The following is a 27,817-nucleotide window of genomic DNA, read 5'->3' as shown; positions in this document are numbered from 1 at the left end:
GCCGAGATGTGTTGTACGAGTGGCAGATGGCTTCACTTCAAGGAGAACGGATCTCCTTATAATGGACGACAGCATCTTATTTTCTCAGAACATTTCAGGTGTCTCGATATTATACAAATAATGTTGAATGTTTTTCAGTTTGAGATTGATGCAGAGGTTTGGCCGACAAAAGACCGTTCATAAAATAATGTCGGATAATCTTCATCATCACAAAATAATCCTGAAACAGTTTTTAAGGCCTGGTATGATTTAAAAAAAAGAAGAAAAAGAAACAATAGTTGGAGTGAATAGAAAATACAGCTTGTACAGCTCATGGCATTCACAGAGAGGTAAATGGCACCAAATCACTGTCTGACTAAATGGCTCCAAAATCTTTCTCAATAGATGTTCCTTTATATGACATCCTTGCTTCAAAACACACTATGCACAAGTGAATAAACACATTAACATATTTAAATATATTTTCTTATAAAAAATAAAAAATAAATGATTATATTGATAATAAATTAACAGGTGTTAAGGCAGCCAGTTGTTCAAGGGACGGGTTGGTTAGCGCCCTCCCTGTCATTTCAACCGGAGCTGAACGGGTGATGTAGAGGAGCGGAGTGTGCCAATGACGGGGATCTTCTGTGCCTTATCTTAGATTAGAGACCAGTATTGCATTTTCCTTTTTATATGGAAGTGAAATCAACCCAGCAGCTGGGTCACACTCGATTTTACAAAATATAAAACATTGACTTACACTAAACATATAACCCTATATTTACAAAGTGGAAAAAAACATAATGAATGCAAGTCATAATTTGAACCAAGGAATCAAATGCTATTAGCATAAACAACACCAACAACAAACAAATCAATTGTTTGTAATATTTGGAAATGTAAAAAAAAAAAAAAAAAAAAAAAAAAACTTTTTGATTCATAGAGAATTCCTATTTGACTTTGTGTTTTTGGTGCGTTCACGCCATGCCGTAATGCCCGTAGATTAGGAGATTTCAACTCATAAGTGTTCACGTCATCATAGAGCTCAGAATAGCTGGGAGATTTCCTAGGGCTCCTACTTGTACCACATCTGGGTCTTCATTTATAACCTTTGCTTACGCACAAAACAGGCCCTGGAAGAGGTGTACGCCACTTCCTACACAAAAGTTGTGATTTCTAAATACAAACTTGACGATTTAATTTTTAAACTTACGCAAACTCTGAACCACTTTAAATCCTCATTATGGTCCAGATTTACTAACAGCTTGCTCCAGTGCAAACCCTCTTTTGCTGTTAGAAAAACTGCTGTCACGATTTACTAAAGACACACAGTGAGAAATTAGCACTGAAAAGTAAACTAAAAGGACAGGGTTATTTTTGGGGCTGACCTTATTGCATGTGCGTTTGTAGGAGTTTCCCTTTCAGACACAAAACGGATGGCAGGAGAGTATTTAAATGAGTCACGCGAGGTGATTTACTAAGTGTTTTTGAGTTTGCCCATTATGGTAAATAATGCATGACTCATTTAAATACTGAGGGGGCGGTAAGCCCCCAAAAAACACGTCTTAAAACATCTGGATTGCGTTGGTCATTATTGAAATGTTCATCAGTAGATCACGAGCTGAACTTTCAACATTGCGCTCTCATGCAAATGTGCCCTGTTTAGTAAATCTGGCCGACTCATAAATAAAGTGTATGTTCAAAAAAAGTTTCAATCAATAAAATAATGATATAAACTCTGTTTTATACACATTTAGATTCAATATAGTATATAGTTGAGCACTGCAATTACATGAAATCATAATCCAGAAAGTATTTTTTTTTATTATTCTAATAAATAGATATATTTGTAGTGGATGTGCTACTTTTGAACACTTTTCCTGCGGAATAAAATGTATTAACTACAGCGAGGATTGCTATAGGTGCATGATAATAGCAGAGCACATGGTCTGACTTCTTTTTTTTGTGCTAATAATGATCAATAATGCCCCAAATCAAAAAAGCTATTTAAAATACTATTTGGTACCAGTGAGAATGATTGAGAAAAAGTTTCTTTGAAATGTGTTATAGGCAAAGATAGGCTACTGAATGATTTTTAGCAATGAGTCGGCCCATCATATTTTCCTAATGTCGTAACGTTAAACATGGCATCACATGGATGAATATGCAAATGCGAATTATATGCAAATGACGTTATGCATAGTAAAACTAGGCGTTGTAAACTTTCCATATATGATTATTTCGGGGTTTAGATGCACATATGCTCAATCCTGACCATTGCCTTGGTCTGTCCCTGGCTTAAGTACAATCTTCTACTGACTGGGTTTTTCTGGCGCACACTTTAGGGTGAATTCTAGGGAAAGTTTTAAAAACGAAAACCCAGATGTGGGCCAGATCTGGGCCGACACTATGTTGCTGTCTAGGACCTGACTGCTGCAGATTAATTTTGCCAATGATAGAGTTAAACAGCTTCGAGTAGGCGAGTTGTCATCTCGAAATGACGGTCGTTACGACATGTCGTGAACGGAGCATTTGATTTCAAATTATTCCATTAGCAATGGCATTCATTAGGATTTTGAACTTAAATCTGTGTCCTGTAAACAAAAATCTGTAGAAAAGCAGCGGTACTTGTAGGTACCGGCCAGTACGTTACCCTACATTTCCTTCAACCCTAAAACACAATACAATGCAATATGCAATTCAAAACTCCTGCCAATCAATATGGAGCATTGTGAATTTTGTATTCAGATGCACAATACAGCAACACGCAATAAAAATGACTCCTACATGTACAGCCTTTTTTTCTTTTTAAGCAAAATTTGACAAGCAACAGGACATTTTATTGGTAGCTTGGTTTTTACTTGGACACAGTGTAAGAGTTGTAATTGTCTAGCTTTTATAGGAGTAAAAAAAGACCCCAAACATTGGCGCAAAAACTCCATGAGTGTCAAACACAGAGAGAATCAAACATTAGAGAGAAGAGCTCGGAGCGCTGAGCATGCTACACGGATAGATTACACAGCCGGTCAATGAGGCAACAGTGTAATTAGCTTCAATCCTGTATAATTATCCCTTACAAGACATAAGTACCACGGCAGCACAATACTAATGTCCGTGAGATCAGCACCATCGGTTATCTGGGCGCTCAAGAATACCCCTCTCTAACCGTCTCCTTCTCTGAGGTCATCATACGAAACCGCCGTCCGCTCAGTTTAACAGAAACAATGATCTTCCCAAGATCAGCCTTACATAAGAAACATATTTCAGTGCTTGTTTTTAGATCACAGTTATCGTATTAATCTGTTTCCCTCACGATAATCACGATTACAGTAAAACAATGAACTAAAAAAAACATGAATGAATAAATATGAGGGCCAGCCTCTATGGTTCGATGACACACAAACACACGCTCACAAATACGCATTGTGAAGCCTCTAAGATCTCTAAACGACATAAACACGTGTGATATGATGGAAAGGGCCTCATTCATGATTCATAAATGACTGACGTGGACATCATGTTTCAGAATCGTGTGAAACACGAGCAGAACGAATTTCGCATTAAGTTTAATGTGACAATTTGCGTTTTTCCCTTCATATTTTTAAATGATTTCTTCCGTCTACCCATTTCTTTAAAGCAAACTAAATATGATTTAGACTGAAAGTCATTCTTGTGTTTCATGAAGGAGGTCCAAGGTGTGTGTGTGTGTGTGTGTTTGGTCTAATAAAATGGTTAGTTCTGCCATATGTTTGTCCAAATTTAGCGCAAAAGATTGACGGCAGTAACACTCAGATTTAAACAATTGTTGGCTACTGTAAAACTTAACACACACACACCCATTGTTTCAATATGAGGTGAGTACACACGCAGAGAGGCAGCAGCATATTGCTCAAAATGCAAAGCATGTCAATTTGTTTGTAAAGGGCAGTTCATGGGAAACACTCTTAAAATATCTACACAATGTAAGCTGGAGCTAATGGAAAAACTCCTCTGGAGGCACAAACCTCAAAATGTTTGTTCATCAGAACTATTTTAAATGGCCAGCAGACCCAAATAAATACAGCTTAACAATTTTTTAAACTATCAAGTCAACCGGTCCTTATCTAGTTCTTATGACACATATCCCAGTGTACAGACACGTAAACACTTGATCATTCGGACGCATTTCGCTGGCTTGTGTACGGCTCTCGTGTTTGTTAGAGACCCCCTTTTGTGGCTTTTAGTCGATGTCTACTTGCTCTGATATGCTAGGAGTAGATAAATGCATTAAAAGGACTCTAAAAGTGAGAATTACTTTCCAGAGAAAACTGGCCAATAATAATAATGACAAATCTTGCCCATATGGGCCTGGTATTTTTTTGTTTTGTTTTTGTGTGTGTGTGTGTGTGTGTGTGTGTGTGTGTGTGTGTGTGTGTGTGTGTGTGTGTGTGTGTGTGTGTGTGTGTGTGTGTGTGTGTGTGTGTGTGTGTGTGTGTAATCAAATGTCTCTTTACCATCTGTGAGATCAACTAAAGACTGCTGGCTATGTTAAAACAGGTTGAAGCCTTGTGAAATGCCTCAACGTCCAGTTTTAGTGGAATACAGATCAACACGGGAAAGGAAACTGTGCTTGAAAAGCCATTCATGGGGTCAATCTACAGGGGCAAGAAGATGTTAGCCGGTTTTTATCGACTACGTGAGGGTGTTCATTTCCACGTTTCACGAGTGGATATGAGTTTGCACACAAACGCGTGATGTTAGTAGCATCTACTATGAGTATCAGTGCATGCTTATTTATTATATATTAGATTTTTTATTTATTTATTTGTATTTATTTGTTGATATTCTAACACACAGAACCAGCTGTGTTTGTTTCTGGCAGAGAATAGGGCATATTGCCCAAACCCTGCGATGGCTATTCTGAAGTCGTTCAGCATGACGGCCCTTGACCTGTCCGATAGCGTTTCTCACTGATGCTGTAAACATGTGACTTCACCCGCCGCCCCCCTGGCGAAGTCTGATTAGGATCTGATCGGCCCGGCGAGGGGAAGTCAGAAGTTGGGGTTTTGGATTCCAGAACAGATCCATGATAGACACACAGTGGATTAGTGACAAAGGAAAAGGTAAAATGTGGTAAAATGTGCACAAAAAAAGGTGTAAAAATGTTTAAAAAAGCAAAGAAACAAATATCTGTGGAATCCCCCCTTTTCCAAAAATAAAAACTTCAAAAATAGCGTGGTGTAGCATGTGGCTTGTGTCTCTCCTGCCCGCCCCTCGAGGGGTGTCAGTAATCGGCCACGGGCGCCAGGTCTCGGCTGAGCGTCACCGACACGTTCGTGTAGAGACCCTTCCGGGACACTAGAGGGGAGTAGTTCAAGTTATTCAGGCCATCCAGACTCTGTCGTTCCTTAGATCTACGGAGCAATTTGTATCTGAAAGGCAAAAGTAGATCACAGGTCTTCAGCATACAAAACTTTTAATAATTCAATCTCTGAATGGATTTAGGAACGATTTACACAATGTGTTCTGCTCATGAATAAGGTCTAATCTTACAAAAATGTGGCTTTTTTTATTATTATTATTTTTTACAGTTTTTTACTTTTTCTCAATCCTTGCATCATTTTTAAACGACTCTTCTTCACACAGTTCTCCTAACAAACTCTCAACGTGTCAGTATTTGGCTTGAGATACGACTGTTGGAAAATCTGGAATCTGAGGGTGCAAAGAAATCGAACTATTGAGAAAATCGCCTTTAAAGTTGTCCAAATTAAGCCCTTAGCAATACATATTGCTACTAATAAAACATCTCTGATATATTTATGGTAGGACTTTTACTAAATATATTCATGACTTTTGCCATAAAGGAAACATTTATAATTTTGACCCATACAAGGTATTGTTGGCTATTGCCACAAATATACCTGTGAGACACATGACTGCTTTTGTGCTCCAGGGTCACACATTTTATTACAATATTACTCTAGAAATGTTGCAAATTTCTTATTCCGTTTTGGATTATGTCACTGTTTTGAACTTAAGTTTAACAGTTTTGAAAGCAGAGATACCATTTTTTGGAAGCAACAAGTGTGTAAGCATGTGCAAATTGGTCTGTAGGTTCACAAAGTTTTGCCGATTATTGTGTCGAAGTGAGAAAATAATTAATGCAATTTGAAAGATGTAATCATTGAATGCATTTTGTGCCAAAGCAATGATAAATGACCCACAGTGTTAGCTGACATAGATTTATGTTGTTCTCAATGTGTGAAGAGTGTAGAAAAAGTGACCAAAGTATTGAGAAATGAGTTCTCATGACTCCAAAAAAACATACGACATCGCGAAGTGTGCGCTTGGAGGACGACTACATCCATTGAGGATGTGATTGAGGACATGGCATTAGAAATGAAGACTTAGGCCTATCCTCGACGTACCTGCCCAGAAACTGGACTTCGCCTCGGTGGTGGTGCGGTATAGACATGTAACGGCCAAGTTCTCCACGAGGTCGGCTCACTTTGTAGCCGGCAAACTGAACCCTGAAAGGAAGCGCACACATTAGTGCCAACAAAGCCATCACAGTGAAGGTGTATTTACAATATTTGCAATGAACTGAATGAATTAAATATACTGTATTTATAGTTGGTTACAATAGATTTGGCCAAAATACATTTATTCTATGGACAAACGAGGGTCACCCAAGACCAAGTGAGCAGTATTTGGCTATCCTTACCACAGCAACGTTTATTTAGCTGGGCATTTAGTATACATCTTCAAAATTAACGAGAGTCAGTCTACTTTTTATATGAAATATCCTTTCACTTATATAAGTGTACTTGGTTTATACGGATAGTAAGTATACAGGAAGTTATATTTGGCACATACGTTTGGTTTTGGTTGCGATATACTTCAGAAAAGTGTAATTTATTATTCTAAGTGTACCAGTTGTTTTTGCCCTTTGATAGAGTAGTCACACATTTTGGATTAATTGAGATACTCCAGCATAGGTTTTACATATTATCTTCAAAACGGACAGGTTTAAAGTTTATAGCTAAACATGAGGCAGATTATATTGATTATTTAGTCATTTTAAGATGACGTAGTTATTTAATTTAATGTACTTACTATATAGTTCTGGTAAGATGTAGGGTTAGTTACTTGCATTATTTACTGTTAAGAGTAACATGTATGATGTTAAGTTCATTTAAAGAAAACAAGTATACTTTCAGTATAAAAAAGTTGTTTACTGAGGGTATACTTCAAAATGTTAAAAATTAAAAAGTGACCTAGAAGGATATAGCAATTAAACTAACTAGTGCTGTCAAATGATTAATCTTGTCCGAAATTAAAGTTTGTTAAAGTAATATATTTAGGTGTACTGTGTATAATTATTATCAACACACACACGCAGGTCGCACACTCACACACGCATGTATATATTTAAGAAAAATGTGTTATATTTATATATAAGTTATTTATACTTATGTATAATATAAATTATATTGATGTATTAGGGCTGTCAAGCGATTAACTGTGATTAATCGCATCTAAAAGAAAAGTTTGTGTTTACTGTGTGTGTACTGTGTATATTTACTCTGTATATTTGAATACATGCATTCAGGTATTAGAAATATTTGCATGTATATACTGTATATATTAATGTAATTTATATCATATATAAATATGTTATATATAAATTTTACATGTTTTTCTTAAAAATATACATCCATGTGTGCGTATTTATACATAATAATTGTACACAGTACACACACATTCACATTTTATGTAACTGTGATTAATCGCTGTTAATCGTTTGACAGCCCATAAACTAACAGTGAAGTTCACAGAACAGACAAATCAAAGTCTACTTATTGAAGTATACTTATTAAGTATACTATTGTTACACTTAAAGTATACTTTTACTTTTAAGTCTAATTTGAATTGGGCCAATTGCGTTCCAAGAAGTACTGAAGCAGTACAAACGCAGTACATTGATTTTAGTTTACTTACTACATAAAGTATGCAGTGTACTTAATAAAATGTACTTTTTTTGTAAAAGTAATCTAATCTCTAAATTGTGACATCTCCATGTAAATTAAAAAGGTTTTATGGGGCTAGAGTTATGAAGGGAGTCTTCATCTCATTCTTGAGCGAGTGCATATGATTTAAACATATTCAAAAACACTATTCTTCTTTTAGCTGTAAACCCTCTCGATTGAGGAAATGATTAATGAGAGTTTCAGCCTCATACCTGTGCCAAAGGTCGTCGTCTTCCCCTCCCCAGCCCCAGAATGCATTGGGAAAGCCATTTATCTTTCTGTACTGTTCCACGGTCATCCCGCTCACGCCACCAAAAAACTCCTCGTATGGAAGCCTGCATATTCAGAAAGGTGCTTATTTCAATCTGGGACACAAAAACGAGCAACATTTCAAAATCACACGTGAGGAAAACAGGTGGAAACTTACATGTAAGAGTACTTGTTGAGTTTGACCGCAAAGTGTCTTGGCATTTCTCCACAACCATAGTAGTTGCGGTCATTTTCCAGGATGTGGTCAACATCGTGGAATATCACGCAGTCCCAGTTCAAGTCCTTCATGGCCTCTTTAAAACCGACATTAAACAGCATGGCACGATTGAACGGTTCATTTCCTGCCTGTAGACACACACAAAGTATTTTTTTACTTCCTGTCCTTTACTCTTAGCAGTACTTTAAAATGAAATATTTTTTTATTTATTTACAATGAAACAGGACTACACTGTACAAAAATATGGTTGATTTAACTTAAAAAAGTAAGTAACCTGGTTGCCTTAACATTTTGAGTTTTTTGAAATTTAAAAATTTAGTTGGCTTGTAAATTGGTTTAATAAATAGAAACTCAAAATATTATTGTATCTAAACAACATAAATCATAATCAATGTAAATCAATGTTTTACTGTGTTATCACAAATTAAACACACACAATTACCCAATATGCTATCAAAATCTTTTAATAATATTTCATAATAATAATGTTCATATTAACTCAAATTTTTCTTTTCAATGAACTCAAAAATATATGGCAACCAGGTAACTTATTTTTTAAATAATTTTTACATTGTACTTTAGTGCTGCTCATGATATTTTGTAGTAGAACATTATGAGCAGAATTATTTTTTACAAATTGTTGACAGTCCAAACCTTATGGGTTTGTTTTAGACAAGCATTTACAAATATGTACAAATGTGCTCAAATGACTATTGACATGTGCGTTGGTCTGAAAACCAGCTGTGTTCAGGCGCTTTGTTGGCGCGTTGCTATTTTGAGGCATTAAAAACAACTACGCTATTTGATAAATACATTGTGCAGTATTTATTGTGTTATTCGTAGGGTGTGTTACTAATAATCCTATAATAAAAGGGTTCCTCTCTGGAGAAGCGTTTAGTCTTTCCTCGTGTAAATAGTGAATCTGCCATGGTGTGAGCATAACTGGCTTTTAAAGGGAAAGGGAGATGAGACTCTAATGAGGCCCAAAACACACCCATGACGCATTAAGAGACTAACCCTTTTGGGCCATGTGCCTGACACACAGAGAGTTTTCCCGTTGTTAAACTAGCAAAAGAGCACCTGTGAGCTTCATTAAAACAGGACCCCACCTGCTCAATGACGTAGAAGCCGAACTGCAATCTCTGCCTCTGCAGCACTGGGATCAGATGGCGGAAAAGTATTGGAAGGTGCTCATGGCGATTTCGGAAAGGAACCAAGATGGCCACCTAGAACATGTGAAATAGGAAAACAACAGCAACAATTAGGAAATCAATTCTCACCCTTACAGAAAAAACCAACAACATGAGTTTGCCATGTGCTCCACATGCAGCGTCAAAACGTCCCGCAGTTTAGCATTGAATTGAATTTCTACCACTGGGATAGCATTTACATATCTAAGACGTATTAGGTTCATGGGTAGGGTGTGTGTGTCTGAGAGAGAGAGAGATAGAGAGAGAGAGAGAGAGAGAGAGAGAGAGAGAGAGAGAGAGAGAGAGAGAGAGAGAGAGAGAGAGAGCATGTTAGGGTTATATGCTGAATATTTAAGATATATTTGATGTGCATTAGGTGTTTTCTAACGGCTGTCCCAATGTCGTACTCGTATCTGATTTCAAACTGATTTTTAAAAAGTACTGGTGAGAGTTTTATCAATTTCCATAAAAAATATTTTGTCCATTTCAATGAAGTTTCATTAAACGGATTTGCTTCATCACCTACTGTTTAGTTTCCCATGTTGCAATTTTAAAGGTTTTAAATTGAGATGTTTTCTGATTTATGTATAGCAATACATGCATTATCACATTGATGAAGCATGTCAGCGAGATTAATTAAAGATCATTCTTGTGCTTCTCGCATTAGAGACAGACTCAGAGAAGCGAGCAACAGCATTATAAAATAACTACACTCAAAAAATAAATAAACTGTTGAATGAACTTAATTAAATTAAAAAAACCTTTTACATGAAATTGACAAAATCTAATTGGTTTGAAATAATTTGTTGTAATCTTGTTGTATAAACTTAATAATTGAATCATTTAGCCAAAACGACCAAAATAAATAAATAAATCAAGTCATTCCAACTAGATAATGTAGGCTAACAAGGCTTATGACCATAGTCTACGGGACCTGTGTCACATACATTGATGTTCTTTATTTCCAATAAAAATATGTGTCAACATAATTCATGCAAGTAATGATGAATAAAGCATTTCTCATCACTAGCATTAGCTCAGTTAGAACAGCACAGACTAACCACAAGCTCTACACAAAACATAACACAACAGATATATCTGTCAAATTTAACATCAAACGTTAACAGGTCTTTCCCTTCACTAAAAAACACATTAAACAGCACTTAAGTTCAACATTTACTCCTCTGACCCATCCCTATGCAAAGCATGCTGGGAACTAGAAATACTCTGCCCAGTTCAGTCAGCACAACTTAAATGATTCATGTCGTCCCAACACAAATGGTTTATGTTAACTTAACATTTTACAAACTGTATTTCATTTAACGTAGTAAAATTGAGTAAAACGGCAATTAAGTACAAAACTAAAGATTTTGTATTGTTTCAGCTTATTTTATTTAAATAAACTGAGCAAACAGCCAGAATCGTTTTTTTTTTTTTTGAGTGTACATGAGAATGAAGAGAACGTCAAACCATGTTTCAACAGCTTTTCATGCAACATCGCTTTTTCACAGGTTGAGACCTCAGACCACAACGCTTCTGAAGAAGTTAAAAAAGTAGGCCAGTGCCAGGTTTCACGAGCAGGAAGTGGGCGGCTCACCTTCCAGCGTGGGAGACAGTCGTGGGGTTTCCAGTGGCCTCCGAGAGACAGGCTTGGGTCTGCCTGGTCCAGAAGCTTCTCCACATCAGACAGAGAGATCTCACTCATGTTCACCTTTAGGCGGCCCTCTGATAGACAGCAAGAGAGAACACAAGGGGATCTTATAAGCACATATGTAGCTGAAGACCAACGAAACAGTTATTATAATTGCACATTAACCCCTTCAGGGCAATTTTAGAGCCCTCCTTGAACGCCTCTTCAAGGTCTATGTTTTTCATCCGCAAACACAAAGCGCAAACAGAGGAGTCTGATTCACAAATGAGTTTTACAAACTCGGTCATGGTGGTTCTGATATATTACAATATGTCCACCTCCATATCATGCTGGACTGAAGTCTTCCCCTGCTTGTGTCTGGCGCTGTCGTTAACTGCAAATGTGACTCTAACTGAAGGAGAGTTGTTGTTGTCGTCTGTCGGCTTTCCTTTTTTTATTTATTTATTTTATTTTGTATTTATTTTTTTGGTGTGCAGTTGTTTGTTTCTGTCATGTGATTGTATTGTCCATATGTATGTAAATCTGAAAAGACTACAATATATATATATATATAAAATGGTGGTTCTGGTATCTGTATGGGACAGTCATAAAGGGCCAGATTTACTTAACAAGGCAAATTAACATGAGAGCGCAATCCCATAAAAGCACCGGTGTGTGGCCGGATCATTTCCATAATGACCAACACAATCTACCAGACCAACACAAATTAGCATCTGGTTTAAGACATGCTTTTTTCCCAGAGGCTGCATTTTCAGGACCACATTTCTAGCACCCTACATTGTAAACAAAATAAAAATGTTGAGAAAACTTAAAAGTTTTAATGCAACCACCTGCAGAACATTTTTGAGTTTTCTCAACTAGTTGTACAAACTTTGTTTAAGTTTACATGTTTATGCATTTGGCAGACGCTTTTATCCAAAGCGACTTACATTGAATTCAAGGTACACATTTAACAGTATTGTCAGTTCTTGCTTTCCCTGGGAATCGAACCCATGACCTTGGTGTCGCTAGCGCCACGCTCTACTGGTTGAGCTACAGGAAAGTGAAAGTTATCTCAACTTTTCTTTTTTTCATGTTAAATAGTTTTATAAACTTTATAAGGTGAATTTGTCATACACAACCTAAGTTGGATTTTTTTACAGTGTAGCAATGATTTGGTTATTTAATTGATTAAGTTTAATTGATATATTGTCCTAACTGACCCCTAGCCCCAAACCTACCCATTGGGGACCCCGTTGAAATATTTAAACTGAATTAAGTAATTATGTTTAAAATGCTCATGCCTGCTGTTATATGTTAAAAGTAAAGTGGAAAAAGTTTAAATAAGGTCTTCTCTGTTGGAGTACAGTTGGCTAGATGGTGCTGTCAAAAAAAAAAAAAACCTACGGTCCTAGAAATGCAGTCCTGAAACGGCATCGGTCCTAAAAGTGTAGCCTCCGGTAATCAAAGGGAGATAATGTTGGGATTGACTAGCCCAAACTTTAATTTAAATACTCTCCTTCCATAAATGTTGTGTCTGAAAGGGAAACTCCTACAAATGGACATGCAATAGGTTCAGCCGCAAAACAACCCTGTCCACGGCTTTTCAGCGCTAATTCATCACTGTGTAAATCCTGACAGCAGTTGTTTTTGCAGCAAACGAGGGTTTGGTTGGCACAAGCAAGTAAATCTGTGCCTAAGTCTCTGCACTTACTCATGGAGGGCAGTTTCTCCGGGCACAGCTGATCGGGCTTGTATGTAAAGCCCTCCGGGAGGTAAGGAGTGGTGGGAACATCGGTCTCGTTGAAGTTAAACTCATACGTGTAGTCTAGAAAATGAGAAAAACAGACACTCAGTACATTACAAACCTCATCACCGCTATCTTCCTGAGACCCAGCAGTTTGTTTTTTCCCTGAGACTGCATATCCCATAAAGCCTGGTGTGTCTCCTAAAGTCCTAATGTTTTAGATGTCTCGCTATTTAACACTCGACACTGTAAACGCAAATTAGTTAGACTTCCTTAAAAAAGCAATCAGAACGATTACCTTTAAAAAAACAACAGCAAGATATTGACACAAATTACAGGTATTATATCAACCCAATTAAAGGATCACAATGTGTTTGACAAAAAGTTTTAGTTAAAAAAAAGATCATTATTTGCTATGAAATATAGTCTATATGGGTTTAGGATGGGTAAATATCATTCACGATTTTAAAATGTGCTTCCTTAGCATTGGAAGGTAGGAAAGGAAAGATACATAGTTCTTGATACATTATTTGAGTTCTTAGGAAAAAAATGACTCACATAAACATCGTTTATATTTATTTTATTGAACATTTTCATCAAATCAGTGTTGCAGCGCACTAGGTTAAAGGGGCTTAAAAGCTGCCTTATTTTATGAATTAAAATATCATGATTGTCTAAAGTCTCTTTCTACAGAGCATGGGATTGATTGCAAAACGTTTATTTTATTCATGTTTATTTATCATGATGCATTTATTTTCCTGAGGATATGCCATTGCTACGGAAGCTTGTTTCCACCACAGAATAAAACATTCAAAAGGTAATTGTGACTTTTTATTTCATCTAAAAGAAATAAAATGTCAGAATTATCTTGTTTTATTCTGTTGCGGAAACGAGTTTCCATTTGTTGCTGTGGACGGTGGCGTGTTTCCTGTTCTTCATGACGAGGATGAGAGTTTTGTACCTGTGCCGTTGATGTTGTAGGCACTGCGGACCATCTGCTCCAGAACCTGAGCTCCCATACTCCTCACATTCTCACGGATCTGGATTCCCCGGGCCTGAGCCATGAACAGGTATTCATTAACTGAGAGAGAGAGAGAGAGAGAGAGAGAGAGAGAGAGAGAGAGAGAGAGAGAGAGAGAGAGAGAGAGAGAGAGAGAGAGAGAGAGAGAGAGAGAGAGAGAGAGAGAGAGAGAGAGAGAGAGAGAGAGAGAGAGAGAGAGAGAGAGAGAGAGAGAGAGAGAGAGAGAGGGTTATTATCACTAGAATAACTACATACTGTACTGACACAACACTATATTATTATGGCCGTCAGTCTGCAGCTTCTGTGAGACTGTAACATCTGGGCCATAAGCACAAATTCATCTGCAAAAAGAACAGCAAACGAGAATATTTCCTACTTAAAGGAAATATGTATCCTAAAAAAATAAATGTCCGTCCATTTCTTTTATTCGTAGAACAAAAAGGGGATCTTTTGTTTATGCTGCTCTCTTCCATTTAATGAAGTGTTAAAGGGTTAGTTCAGCCAAAAATGAAATGTATGTCATTAACTCCTCTCCCTAATGTCGTTTCACACCCGTAAGACCTCCGTTCATCTTCACACACAGTTTAAGATATTTTATATTTAGTCTGAGAGCGTATGCAAGTGTATGCACACTATACTGTCCATGTCCAGAAAGGGAATAAAAACATCATCACAGTAGTCCATATGAGACATCAGTGGGTTAATCAGAGTCTCTTGAAGCATCCAAAATACATTTGGATTGATTCGGATCGCGTGTCAAACTGCTGAAATCACGTGACACTGGCGATCCGAATCATGAATCAATTCACTGAATCATAACCGTTTGAATCTTTATTTGAGGATTGAACACAAACTCAGAAGAGAAGACAATGCTGAATAAAGTCGTCGTTTTTGTTATTTTTGGACCCAAATGTATTGCCGATGCTTCAAGAGACTCTGATTAACCCACTGATGTCTCATATGGACTACTGTGATGATGTTTTTATTCCCTTTCTGGACATGGACAGTATAGTGTGCATACACTTGCATACGCTCTCAGACTAAATATAAAATATCTTAAACTGTGTGTGAAGATAAACGGAGGTCTTACGGGTGTGGAACGACATTAGGGTCAGTCATTATTCACAAAATTTATTTTTGAGTGAACTAACCTCTAAATATGCTCATATTCAATTTTGGCTGAGGAGAAGAGTATCATTAAATATCTGCTTAGGTTTCAGTCTCACACAAAGCGGTCATATGCTTTCAGAGGACTTAGTAATACAGCACACAAGTCATGGACTACTTTTAAAGACTGGTCTGGTGATAGCCAGACAAATAATTACTAATACCGAGGGTATAATAGCCGCTTTGTTGGCAGAGGCACTTACCCGTATCATTATTATGATACACTTACTGTTATTATTGCATAACGTACAACAACACTGAGATGCAAACACTTGGCACTATTTTTAAATAGCATCTAACTAATATTTACACTTACTGAAAATAAAATACTGCTATTTGTACGTAATTTTTACAGAGTGAATAGAATATCTATTCAAAATCACTTTTCTATTTTAATTTTAGTTATTTTGATTTTACTTTAAGTTCTTTTTTATTTATTTTTAAGTTAAGTGCTTCTACTTAAACCAAATTGATTTCAGTTATATATATATATATATATATATATATATATATATATATATATAATCAATCAAATAATGTACACACATCATCATTCCTGTTATACTTGCTGCAAAGTACAATTTTAACAAATCTGCTGGGATAGTGGAGTTGGTTGTGTGAGAAACCCCACGGCCTGTGTGTTGATGTGAGAGCAGTTTTCACACACATTCACAACTTATTTTCCGGCATTTACATCAGCAAGAAAAAATGGTGTGCCATCATTCAATGCTGGACTCCGTCCTTCACGAGAGAAGTGTGTGTGTGTGTGTGTGTGTGTCCTGTGCAGTCACAAGGCTGTGCTGATAAAGCAGAAAACAATTGCTCCTTATGAGCAGAGGAGTTGTGTCAGGACGAGTGTCCCTCAGATAACCCAGACATCTTCATGCTCACACTCTGTGTATGTGTGTTTTATGAAAGATTCACAGCTGTGATATCCTTCTCTTAAACTCTTCACCCATTTACTATGACCACACACCTCATTTCATTCAGAGCTCGTGCAGAAGCTCAGCAATAATCTACTGTGTGTGGTTAGTACTGCACTGTAAAAAACTCATTATAGTTTCTTTGCTTTTTTCTTTTACATAGTTTGCATTGCCACAACGCACGCGCACACACACACGCACGCACGCACGCACACACACACAGTAATCTTAGCAATGTATAAGCCCACCTTAAAGGGATAGTTCACCCAAACTCTTACATAACTTCCTCATCCTCAAATTGTTCCAAACCTGTATATGTCTCTTTCTTCTGGTGAACACAAAAGAAGATATTTAGGAGAATGTTGTTGGTTACAAGACATTCCTTAATAGGAAAAAATACTGGTATTCAATGGGTGTCATCAACTGTCTGGTTACATTCTTCAGAATATACAGGCACACAAACAGAAACTCACACCGGTTTGGAACAGCTTGAGGGTGAGTAATGACAACATTTTCCATTTTGGGGCGACTATCCCTTTAAAGTCATCTCTGATTACCAAATCATGTACTTGTACCTGTCACTGGTCCCTGTCTGACTAATGCACTTAGGTGGATATATTATGCTATTCAGAATTTTCCTTTACAGCCATTAAAGATGAATCATAACTACATAATATACTCTGTAAAAAAGATTGGTGTGAAACAATATTTACTCTTGCTACTCAAAGAAACGGAAAGTTGCACAATGAATTAAATAAATGGGACATTTTAAAGTAGAAAGACTAAAATCTTTTATTTTCAACGTTGTGAAAACATACAGCATACGGGATGTTTCCTCAAGAATAATGCTATTAAAGGTACTTTATTCCTCAATAATGTCACAAGAGGCTGTCATATTGTGAATATAAACACAGCTAATGGACAACGAAGTATTCACAATATATCATTGTTTTTGTAAAACATGTTATTAGTGTGGGTTGCATGGAGATGTCCATGTTAATCAAACTGAATCTAGAACAATTTCAGACCATTTCAATAGAGATTCATTTGCAAACCTGGCATTGCTAGTTAATCCTAGCTACATGACGATGTCATGATATATCACCACATTACAGTTTTTCTCAATTGTTTACACACAAATTCTGGTACTTGAGACACAATGACCACAACATGTCACTCATTCACCAACCCCCTGAACCAATTCTGCTAAACTACAAGCACAGTTCCTGCTTTACACTCAAACTGCAGCTCTAAAACACACTTTTTTTTTTAAAACACAACACACAATTCTCTGCTTTTGGCACACTTTTCATGCAGAAAATATCTTGTTTTCACAAGGAACACACTGCCATTCAAATATGCACACTCTCTCATCACAAGGGCAAACACCCGTCTCACAGTTTTACAATCAGCAATCAGAGCTTTAGCATAAAAGGGCAACAGGTGAGCCAGACCGCAACAGAAGAGAGGATGCAGCATGGGTATTTTTTATTTATTTTTTTACTGTAACTGTATACAGTAAATTCTCCTGTTGTTTTGTATGTGTATGTGCATCTTTGTGTCGGTTGGGAATGGGATGTACACTGTGTACATTGTTTTTGCAGGAAAAATAAAATACAATTTTTCCGTGTATTTGTGTGTTCTGAGTATAAAAACAATATTCTCAAATATTTTACAACACACTTATGTTTGTACTGTCTGTAGTAAGTGTAACACTGAAGCAAAAAAAGGTCTAAGTCATGATGATGAATGGAGAAGTGTTTTACATTCATCATAGTGTTTTACATTGAGCACATCAGTGTTCAGCTGGCTCTTATAAATGTCTACTTATGATGGTTTGTGTGTATCATTTGAAAACAAAATCCCATTTTGAGAAGAAATAACATTGTTTTGAATGTAAAGTTTCATTTTGCAGGAGAATTGAGGGGGTTTGCCCATTGTGTGTGTGTTTTTTTTGGATTTGTGTGTAGAGTTCTGAGAATGTGAGGTATGCTTTCAGAAAATGTGTGTAAACAATTGGGAAAAACTGTAACTATATGTATGAAGATATAAAGATATTATTCAGCGATTAGCATATGGCTTTCTATCAGAAGAAACCCTGGAGTATATTCAAATGATCGTGCTCCCCCCTCTCATATCCCCCTGAGACGAGAGATTTATGCATTTTATTTCTGGAAAAATTATTCCGGTGACGCAAATATCGTCGATTTGCATCATCTGTAAAATGTTTGGCCAGAGGCTAAAGACTCCAGCCAGCAGAGGGAGCTATTTCCGCATGTTTTCGACTCGCACATGAGGGATGGAGATCACACTCACAGCTCAGCTCGGCTCAGGCATTCATGGAAACGGTGCGGCCGGCGGAGCAAAGTGAGTATTTTATCTTCTCAAGAATCTTCCAAATGCATGAACTGAAAACGCGCCAGACTGAACACGCGCTGAGAACTGAGCCGCGAGCGCGGACGTGTTTACCTCAGCTCTCATCACAAGCTCATTCAGCTCACCATGATGAGTGTAATCTGACTGCTGCAGCGTTTGTGCTGGCACTCCCTCAGCGGCTAAATCACAATATATTGAACACACACTTTCAGTTTTTAATTGTAATGTCTGTTCTCTAACTGAACTGATTTTATGAAGATGAACGCGGTGGTGATCAGTGATTCAGTAGCGGTGGCTTTGAGAATGGCCTCACAGGACAGCGAAGCATTCTGGGAGTTGTAGTCTTTCATCCCCATGAGACAAAAATAAATGTTCTTTCTTTTCTCAGTCTACAAAACACCAAATTCAAAAATAATTTCACATTTCTACTACATTAATGACCCAGTTTAAATACAAATTCATCTTCCCAGCGCTGAAGTACCCCTTTAACTTCATGGTTTTCTGTAAGGCTGCTTTGAAGCAACGAGTATATAGAAATATAAGAGTATAAGAGCTATAGAAATAAAATTGCATTGTAAAGTAAATATATTTGTGAAATAAAGTGAACCAGGAGAGCTCTGCATTCACAAAGCAGCCTATAAATGATCCGTGTTGGCGTGTTATTCAGAGGATGACAGAAACCAGAAGCAAATGGGACACTATTTTTTTTTCCACTGCAAGACATGAGTCATTTACATAAAATGAACACTGACCCGCGCCAACTGCTTAAAGGTAGGGTAGGTAATGTTTTTCATAAACACTTTTTGTTATTCTGGCTCTCTCTCTTCACATCCTGATTGCAGTCAATAAAAGAAGTCTAAATATTTAAAAATATATGTTTGTCCAATCATTGCATTCGCTCCAGTAGGATGTCCTGCCTGCGTGTCAACATGTGTGTCTATACCTTCGCACAGACTGTAACCGAGCACTGCAAACTAACAGCAGCCGCTTTTAACTCTTTCTCCGCCAGTGTTTAAAAAAAAAAGTTGCCAGGGTTTTTGACCATTTTCACAAATTGATTCATGAAACTGATTCAGAGATGATGGAGGAGATGAAACACAGATGGAGGAGATCGAGTCCATCAACACCTCTAATGCTTCAGTCATGGTAATCGTCCTGGGTCCACATTTCATTCAGTGACATTAGATAGATTTAATTCATATGGTGTGTAATGTTGATGATCACCTTATTTTTCATATGCATCTGCTTATATATGATCGCTTGTTTTACTGCATCTCTCTCGTTTGTTTTGATCAGGTGATTCTGTACCCATTTAGAAGAAGTAATAGCGCCCCCTAGCGCCGACAGTGAAAACACAGAAACCTGGAAAATTCTGTGTTTGGCCGGGAAGGGTTTTCTCACAAATTACGGAAAATCTTGTATTTTGCAGGGAAAGTGTGAACAGTTCCTCCAGAACCAAAACAACACGCTTATGTTGTGTTCACGCCATGTCGAAACCCTAAATTACAAGATGGCAAACCCGTGACGTTCGACTCAGAGCTGTTCACGTCCTCAGACTTGATCAATGGGAGCGCTATCAATGCCGAAATGAATCTGCAGCAGTCAGGTGCTATAGGTCAATGCTCTTTGGGTTGTTTAATGAGTTTGTTTTCCTATATATTCTTAAACTTATTTGGGTTGCTGTCCACTGATGAGGGGCTCGATGAAGCAGCTCCAACTTGAGCTCTGATATTCCCCACTGTCCCTAAATATAGGATATGATTATGTAAGGCAAGGTACCTAATATGAAGGGGGAGTTATGGGGAGGAGGTGGGATGCTGAAAACATATTGAGGCGAGGTGAGCAGCTGCTATACTCTGGCTGTTTACTGTTGATTTAGGGTGACCATAGTTTGATTACCGAAAAACAGGACACTCGGCTCGGCAATGAGATACTCAAATGATGCTCAAAGTTTAGTCAAAGATGCCTTATTCATTTCAATATGAAGAACGCCCCCTCAGTATGGATTGCAAATTGTTATATTACAAAATGCTATCTAAAACCAAAATGTCTATGTCCTGGGAACAGGGCGTTTGGTCACCCTATGTTGATTGGAAGATTAGATGGGTTCGCTCCTCCCTAAATTACACAGAGGAACTTCATTTTTGTTCATTACGGGCCAAGCACTGAATGGTACTTGGTGATTTAATGATTTTTTATGATGAACATAGGACTGACCTGAAGGAAAATGCTGTATCTAAAGGCTCGTTTCCACCGAGCGTTACAGTTCAGGACAGTTCGGTACGTAATTTTTGTCCAAAGTTGAATGGTACCCAAATCCCGAACCATACCGTTCCACTTTGGCGTGATACACAGCCGTTGGGTGAAGCGGTCATAGCCATGTTTTATCATGAATAAAGCAGCTATTGACCAATATGAATCAAGGTCTGTTATATGTGTTTGAGCATAGCTGGACACTGTACTGACCAATCAGCATTCAGGACCATAACATCCATTTTACAATAGCCTTGTTTTTTTGTTGTTGTTTTTTTAGGATATATTGGGGCGATTCAATCCACTAACGGTGGTTAATACATCCTATCTTTTATAAATATATAAACATATCTCTTGAACAATGCAGTAAGAGGAAATAATTCTTTTAAATAATTTAAACTTTTCTTTCCAATGATATGACTAGTTAGTCTTTGTGTTTGCTAGTGGCTTCTTCTCAAAGCACAGCAGCGCACACTAAGCTTTTAGCACAACATATCATGACCTATAAGAGCATCAATGGGCTTTTCATTAATGCCGGTTTAAAGCACTAAAGCAACAATACACATCTCCATAAACCTTTATCAACCTGTCTCTCATGTATCCGGAATCCTCTTCTTTATGTAAACATGCTGTGTAATGCGATATAACTACATTCATGTGTGCCATTATGAGGATTTGTTTGACTGATAGAAGCACACACATTTTTATTTCTTTATTGATTCTTCCTGAACCATCTGATGCCCTGTCAGCATTTCAACCTCGAATAAGAAGAGCCTCGTGACTTCAGTAAGCTGTGATCACATGATCATGAGTGTGTGTGTGTGTGTGTGTGTGTGTGTGTGTGTGTGTGTGTGTGTGTGGGGGGGGGGGGGGGGTCTGACTTTTGAACTTAATAAATGAGCCGTCTCAGTCTAAATATGGATCTGACGGTCTATTAATAAAAGCAGTGCTTTAACTCTCAAAAAGCTCACATAAACTAGTGTTCAAATGTTTGCGGTTACTACGCTTTTTAAAAATGTTTTTGAAAGAAATCTGACCACGGCTGCATTCATTCGATACAGTAAACCTTGTTGGTAAATTACTCCAGTCTTCAGGGTCACATGATCCTTCAGAAGTCATGATTTGCTGCTCAAGAAACATTTATGATTATTATGAATTTAAATGAAAATGAAAACTGTGCTGCTGATACATCTGTTTTTATTCATCCACTGTTGAAAAGAACAGCATTTATTTGAAACGGAATATTTGTTTCATTATAAATGTACGTAATGGTCAATTTTCATCAATTTATTGCACCCTTGCTGAACAAAATTATTGTTTTTTAATATGTTGTATTTATGAAAGACTAATAAACACATGCTAGCGATGACCTGATCTGAACTGTGCAGCACGTCACATGAAGGCCGGTCATGCGTTACTCATTAGGCATCAGTGTAAAGCCACCCGGGCACACACACTTTAGTTATTGCTTTAAAAGCTGTAATTATCAGCTTTTTAAATCAGTATAACTCACCTTTATTAAGTAGCATAGGTCTTATACCCACAACTATATTTTGTATCGTTATTATATTTGGTGTCTTAAAAGTTTTGTTCCCTGAATTACTTGTCCAAATTTTTCTTATTTATTATTTTACTAGTATAAAGTGTAATGAACGGTAAGTTATCCACAATTTATCCAACATCCTACAGATAAATGATTATAATTGTTATAAAATACTGCATATTCATTTTCCAAAAATGTATATTTTAGGCAGAAGACACTGGGGCGATTCTCACGGACGTTTAACTCCTCATGACTAAACAAAGGGCGCCAATGTGAGTGTTGCACACCAACTCGCAAAACGGGCAGGCGTAAAAGCATAATTTTATTTAAAAACATATTGGGTTCGTTTTAAAAAAACCTCTGTCCACATGAAAACATAAAAACACACTAAAGCGCTGTCAAGAGCATGCCAAACCAACAGGTGGCGATATAACTCTAACCGTAAAGCCATGTTGGCCAATCAGAAGCCTGAAAAAAGGTTATTACAGGTTCATATATCTGTGAATATATGTGATTGTATCTACATGTTATGAGCCCTGTTAGCACAGTTATTAGTAGGAATATTTTGGCTACATCCGGCATTGCACAGACTCGCCTCGTGTTAGCGGCACACAATCTGACATCAAACTATAGAGATAACAGCACACACTCCGACATCATTTATTTTACTGCAAAGGGAGCTTCTAAAAATCTTCACCCTAGCAGGATTTTTCCACACAGCACCATTATGCAGAACTTTAAGGCTTTATATAATGTAAATGAATGAGTTATAAACAAATTCACCCCCCTCACAGTCGTCATGAAGGTTAAAATTAGCCGTAGAGGCCAAAACCAAAATTTGTACCAGGCTGTAAACTTGTTTTTTCTGCTATTAAGTTGGTAATTTTAACATGGGGCTCAATGAGATCCTGCTCCTTCCCTAGTGGCCAGTCAAGGAATTGCAGTTTAAGTCACTTGTGTATTGGAGAATCTCGTAATGCATCGGGTTGCTTTTCTTCAGCTGGAACCGGGGCTTTAATCAAAGCGAGGGAATCATAAATCCACAAAACCTTCTGGCATCGAGAAAGCTGTAAATGAAGAGCACTTTCACCTTTCAGCACGACCAAAACACTCATCTAAATGAACAAAAGAATGGCTTCAGCACAGATGATTAATTCAGAGGTCTTAAACCCTGCTGGAGACCCACTGTCCTACAGAGTTGAACCAAACCCCAGCTCATCAAGCTCTTCAGGATCGCTTCAGCATCACAGGCAAGAGTATCAATGACCCGATCTGAACCGTGCACAACATCACATGAAGGTCAGTCATGTGTTACTCCTAGGCATGTGCATAGCCCACCCAGGCACACAAGCTTCACCTTTACTTTTGCTCATACTTATTATTGAGCTGCTAAGTCTTAGTCAGAACGCAATGGTAGAAGGTTTGAATTTCAGCCGCACATCACAGGAAGCCATCAAAAGGCATCACATCAGCTCACCAGCTCTTCACACAGACAACTGAAGTGTTACCTTGAGCAATTATTCCCACACTCAAAATAAACAATATATGATGTGGTTTATCATGGCTCTCAAACACACACACACACACACACACACACACACACACACACACACACACACACACACACACACACACACACACACACACACACACACACACACACACACACACACACACACACACACACACACACACACACAGCATGCTAGCTTGCTTAAGGTGGATCTGTCCATTGATATAAATGCCCTGTGTGTGTATTTTGTTTTAGGGCTGGGTAGGGTTATATCTAGCTGTACAGCCGTGGCTTCAGTATTTGTAGATTCCTTTTCACGTTTTTATAGTATACTGGGGATAAAAATTATAAGCATTTCATAAGGTAAAGGCTTTATTGGCAAATCATTAAATATATGTAAAGAGTCCATGTTTTCAGTGTTGACCCTTCTTCTTCATAACCTCTGCAGTTCGCTCAGCTTCTGGGTCAAATCCTGACAGATGGCGGTCCATTCTTGCTCAGAGTTGATCACAGTTTCTGGGCTTCTGCTTGTGGCCAGTTTGAGGACTAACCACAGGTTCTCTATGGGATCACCAAATTGCTCCTGGATCGTTGGGAGAAGAGGCTCTTGCTGTTTTTCGATGCCAGTGTTTTTGGGCAGTATTGTGAGATCTCTTGGATGAAAAGTAACCCCACACATGGACGCTCTCAGGATGCTTCACTGTCGGCAGGACACAGGACTCATGGCAGCGTTCAATAATCGATTTTCCAGATGTCCCAAACCAACCTGGTGTCATTGGCCACCACAAAATACGTACCAATACGTACATATCAAGTTTCCAACAGAAATGAACACTAGAGGCAGTAAACCAGCAAGCATTTTTATCGTGTTTTTTTGAAAAACATTTTTTGATTTGTAAACGAATACATTTTGGAGGTTGCGTCACTTAACCAGCTTCATATGTTCAGATTTTCTGACCTATTACGCTTGCTCGATACCTCAGCTGGTACAGATTTGTACTTGAAATGCTAAAAGCTTGGGAACGAATCCCGTGAAAAACGAGTCTTCATAAAGGACCAAAAGACGAGTTCAAAACACAAGCTAAAATGACATGGGTACAGCTTTATTTTGGTCCCATTTGCTCCTGTTAACACTATCGGGCAGGTTTAGGGTTCAGTGTGGGTGTATGTTAAAAAAAAAAAACATAACAAAACATGCCAGATTCACACACATCTGGTCTGGCTTTTAGCACCACCCAGTGGACATTTCACTCTGAAACGGTCGTGATATGTACGTATTGGCACGAATTTTGTGTTTTTTTTCCCAGTGAGACCAGGCTGCCCAAACAGTCGGAAGGGGATTTATCCGTCTTTTGCTGTCCAGTTCTTGTACTTCCTACAGAATTTCAGTCTGTTGATGTTTTTCTTGGAGAGAAGGGGCTTCTTTCCTGCTCTCCTTAACTCCAGGCCATTGTTCGAAGGTCTTGGCCTCACTGTTCGTGCAGATTAACACACATCCAGTATTCAACGGACATGATTCTGTAGCAGATTCCTCAACGTCCTGGCGCTTACTGGACCTTCTGGGACGTCCTGAAGCCTTCTTGACTGCAGATGAACCTCTATCCTTGAAGTTTTTGATGCTCCAGGGGCGATAATCATTGAAGGTGAGGCCATTTTGATGCAAAGCGATGATGACGGCAGAGGTGGACAGTAACTAAGTGCATTTACCTGAGTGTACTTAAGTACACTTTTTGAGTGTCTGTACTTTACTTGAGTATTATTTTTCTGGAAAACTATGACTTCAACTTTATTACATTTGACAAATATCACACTTTTTTTCTCAACTACATTTGTATCAAGGTCAAAAGTCATTTCTGTAGCAGCTTTGAAAGTCAGTGGATGATTTTTTTCTTCTTTAAAAGGTGTTTTTTTCAGAAAGCCTTTCAGGAATCATTCTTGTAGGATCACGTGAAGTTCAATGATTTCCCAGCATTTTTTGAACATTGATTAATAGTTTATAGCAAAATGGAAGAAGACAGATGTCAAAATGTTGATTTTGTGGAGTATTCACATAAACAAAGTTGATTCTGTCTTAAGTGACCGTGAACAGTGTGAGAATATCAGATGTGTATCAGTGTATTGGATCTGTGCATTCAGCCTTAAAGTGACAGCAGCTTTGTAAAGAGCTTTGTAACTTATATACAAGTATTTAAATGAGTTTAAGTTAGTTGTATGCTATTATATTAGATGGAGCATCACTGACTGGTCTAAGCCATGATGGCATAATGTGCATTTATACAACAATTATAAAATAATGCAATGTCAAGGAAATTTACTTTTGAGTATGTTTGAAAACAAATACTTCTGTCCTTTTACTCAAGTAAAAATCTGTTCTTACAACTTTCACTTGTAACGGGGTAATATTTGACCAACAGTAGTTACTTTTACTAACTGAAGGAAAGAGTAACACAAAAACTACAACTGACTTCAGCCACAGCTTTAGATGAAATCAACTGAAGATAAAAGAAGACATTAAATCTCTGAAGATCTCAGCAGAGGATTAAACAACTCCACAAACAGCATTACCAGCTTCACACATTACTAATCAGACTGACTTTATTTCTGTCAGACGCCTACAGAAGCTCTTATCGAGAATTGTGTAGTTTGTCCACCTCTGGATGACGGCACATCTTTTTTTTGAGGTAACCGTTGCTAACACAAGAACACAGTGAGTGAGCCCTTCTTCCCTCAGTCTGCTCTTATAATCCAGCCAGACCGATAGAGGGATTTCTCCTGACTAGTATTGATAGTATTGATGATATGATTAGTATCATATCGATAAAAATGCATCTGATCACTCTTCACAATGTGAATCAACACCACAACAACTGAAGGAAGGAGGAAACTTTGTCTATCACAATATTTAAGTTATTGTCAATACATTAGGCCATGGCTGTATGTCAACAGAAATCTATAGAATGTCCCCATTTATTCATAAATGTGTGTGTGTGTGTGTGTGTCTGTGTGTGTGTGTGTGTGTGTGTGTGTGTATGTGTGGCCTGGTAATCCCTACGTTATGGGGACAAAATGTCCCCACAAAGATGGCAATATCCGAAATCCTTGTCCTTGTGGGGACATTTTTAGGTCCTCATGAGGAAAACATCTTATAAATCACACAGAAGGAGTTTTTTTGAGAAAGTAAAAATGCAGAATGTTTCCAGTGATGGGTAGGGTTAGGGGCAGTGTGTGTGATGGGTAGGTGTAGGGGCAGGGGCAGTGTAAGGGGGATAGGATGTATAGTTTGTAAAGTATGAAATCCATTACGCCTATGGAAAGTCCCCTTAAAACATGGAAACACGACATGTGCGTGTGTGTGTGTGTGTGTGTGTGTGTGTGTGTGTGTGTACACTTACAGGAAGTGGTTTGCTGACGCATGTTCTGAGGAGAAAATCTTTCCCTGGTAATATTTTTTTTTTTCAAAACCACTTTTGCAACTATTAATAGTTGTTCAGAAATAATTATAGTGCCTGCAAGCCAGCAATGTATTTAAATCTCAGACTTTATTTAGGTTTTTCAGTTTTAGCGTGCTATTAGTTGATATACATTTTATATACATCTATACATTTTAAAAAGTTTATATATATATATATATATATATATATATATATATATATATATATATATATATATATATATATATATATATATATATATATATATATATATTAGCGTAGATAATTGTATATGAATCTAAATGATCAGTGGTATTTTTATCACACTCAATTAAACCTGGACCATTTCAGGTGTACATTGCTTGGTTTTGTTATTGCCAGTTCTTCTTTAGGCTAAAATGTAAAATGTTGATGCCTTATTTTTGTTTGCTTTAATTTGATTATTGTGTCATTAGCTTTGAAACTCACAATTAAATGATTTGCTTTTTGCAACTATCCTTTATAGAAAATACATAACATATAAGAAAGATGCATTATTAAAAGAC

At 37.5% G+C, this 27,817-nt stretch overlaps 1 protein-coding gene across 1 annotated transcript in view; it reads right to left on the bottom strand.

Moving 5' to 3' along the window:
* Positions 1 to 4,392: 4,392 nt before the first annotated feature.
* b4galt5 (UDP-Gal:betaGlcNAc beta 1,4- galactosyltransferase, polypeptide 5) overlaps positions 4,393 to 27,817 on the bottom strand; it is a 49,049-nt gene continuing 25,624 nt past the window's right edge. The window contains exons 2-9 of the mRNA XM_067446969.1: positions 14,007 to 14,126; positions 13,013 to 13,126; positions 11,266 to 11,393; positions 9,588 to 9,704; positions 8,419 to 8,606; positions 8,204 to 8,326; positions 6,390 to 6,491; positions 4,393 to 5,393 (exon numbers count right to left, since the gene is read on the bottom strand). Coding sequence (XP_067303070.1) covers positions 5,246 to 5,393; positions 6,390 to 6,491; positions 8,204 to 8,326; positions 8,419 to 8,606; positions 9,588 to 9,704; positions 11,266 to 11,393; positions 13,013 to 13,126; positions 14,007 to 14,126 — 1,040 coding nt within the window. The 3' untranslated portion in view covers positions 4,393 to 5,245. The remainder of the gene's footprint in view (positions 5,394 to 6,389; positions 6,492 to 8,203; positions 8,327 to 8,418; positions 8,607 to 9,587; positions 9,705 to 11,265; positions 11,394 to 13,012; positions 13,127 to 14,006; positions 14,127 to 27,817) is intronic.

Source organism: Pseudorasbora parva, chromosome 6, assembly GCF_024679245.1.
Source record: "Pseudorasbora parva isolate DD20220531a chromosome 6, ASM2467924v1, whole genome shotgun sequence".
Lineage (NCBI taxonomy): Eukaryota > Metazoa > Chordata > Actinopteri > Cypriniformes > Gobionidae > Pseudorasbora > Pseudorasbora parva.
Note: the sequence above shows the minus strand (reverse complement) of the source record. Positions and strands in the feature narration are given on the sequence as shown.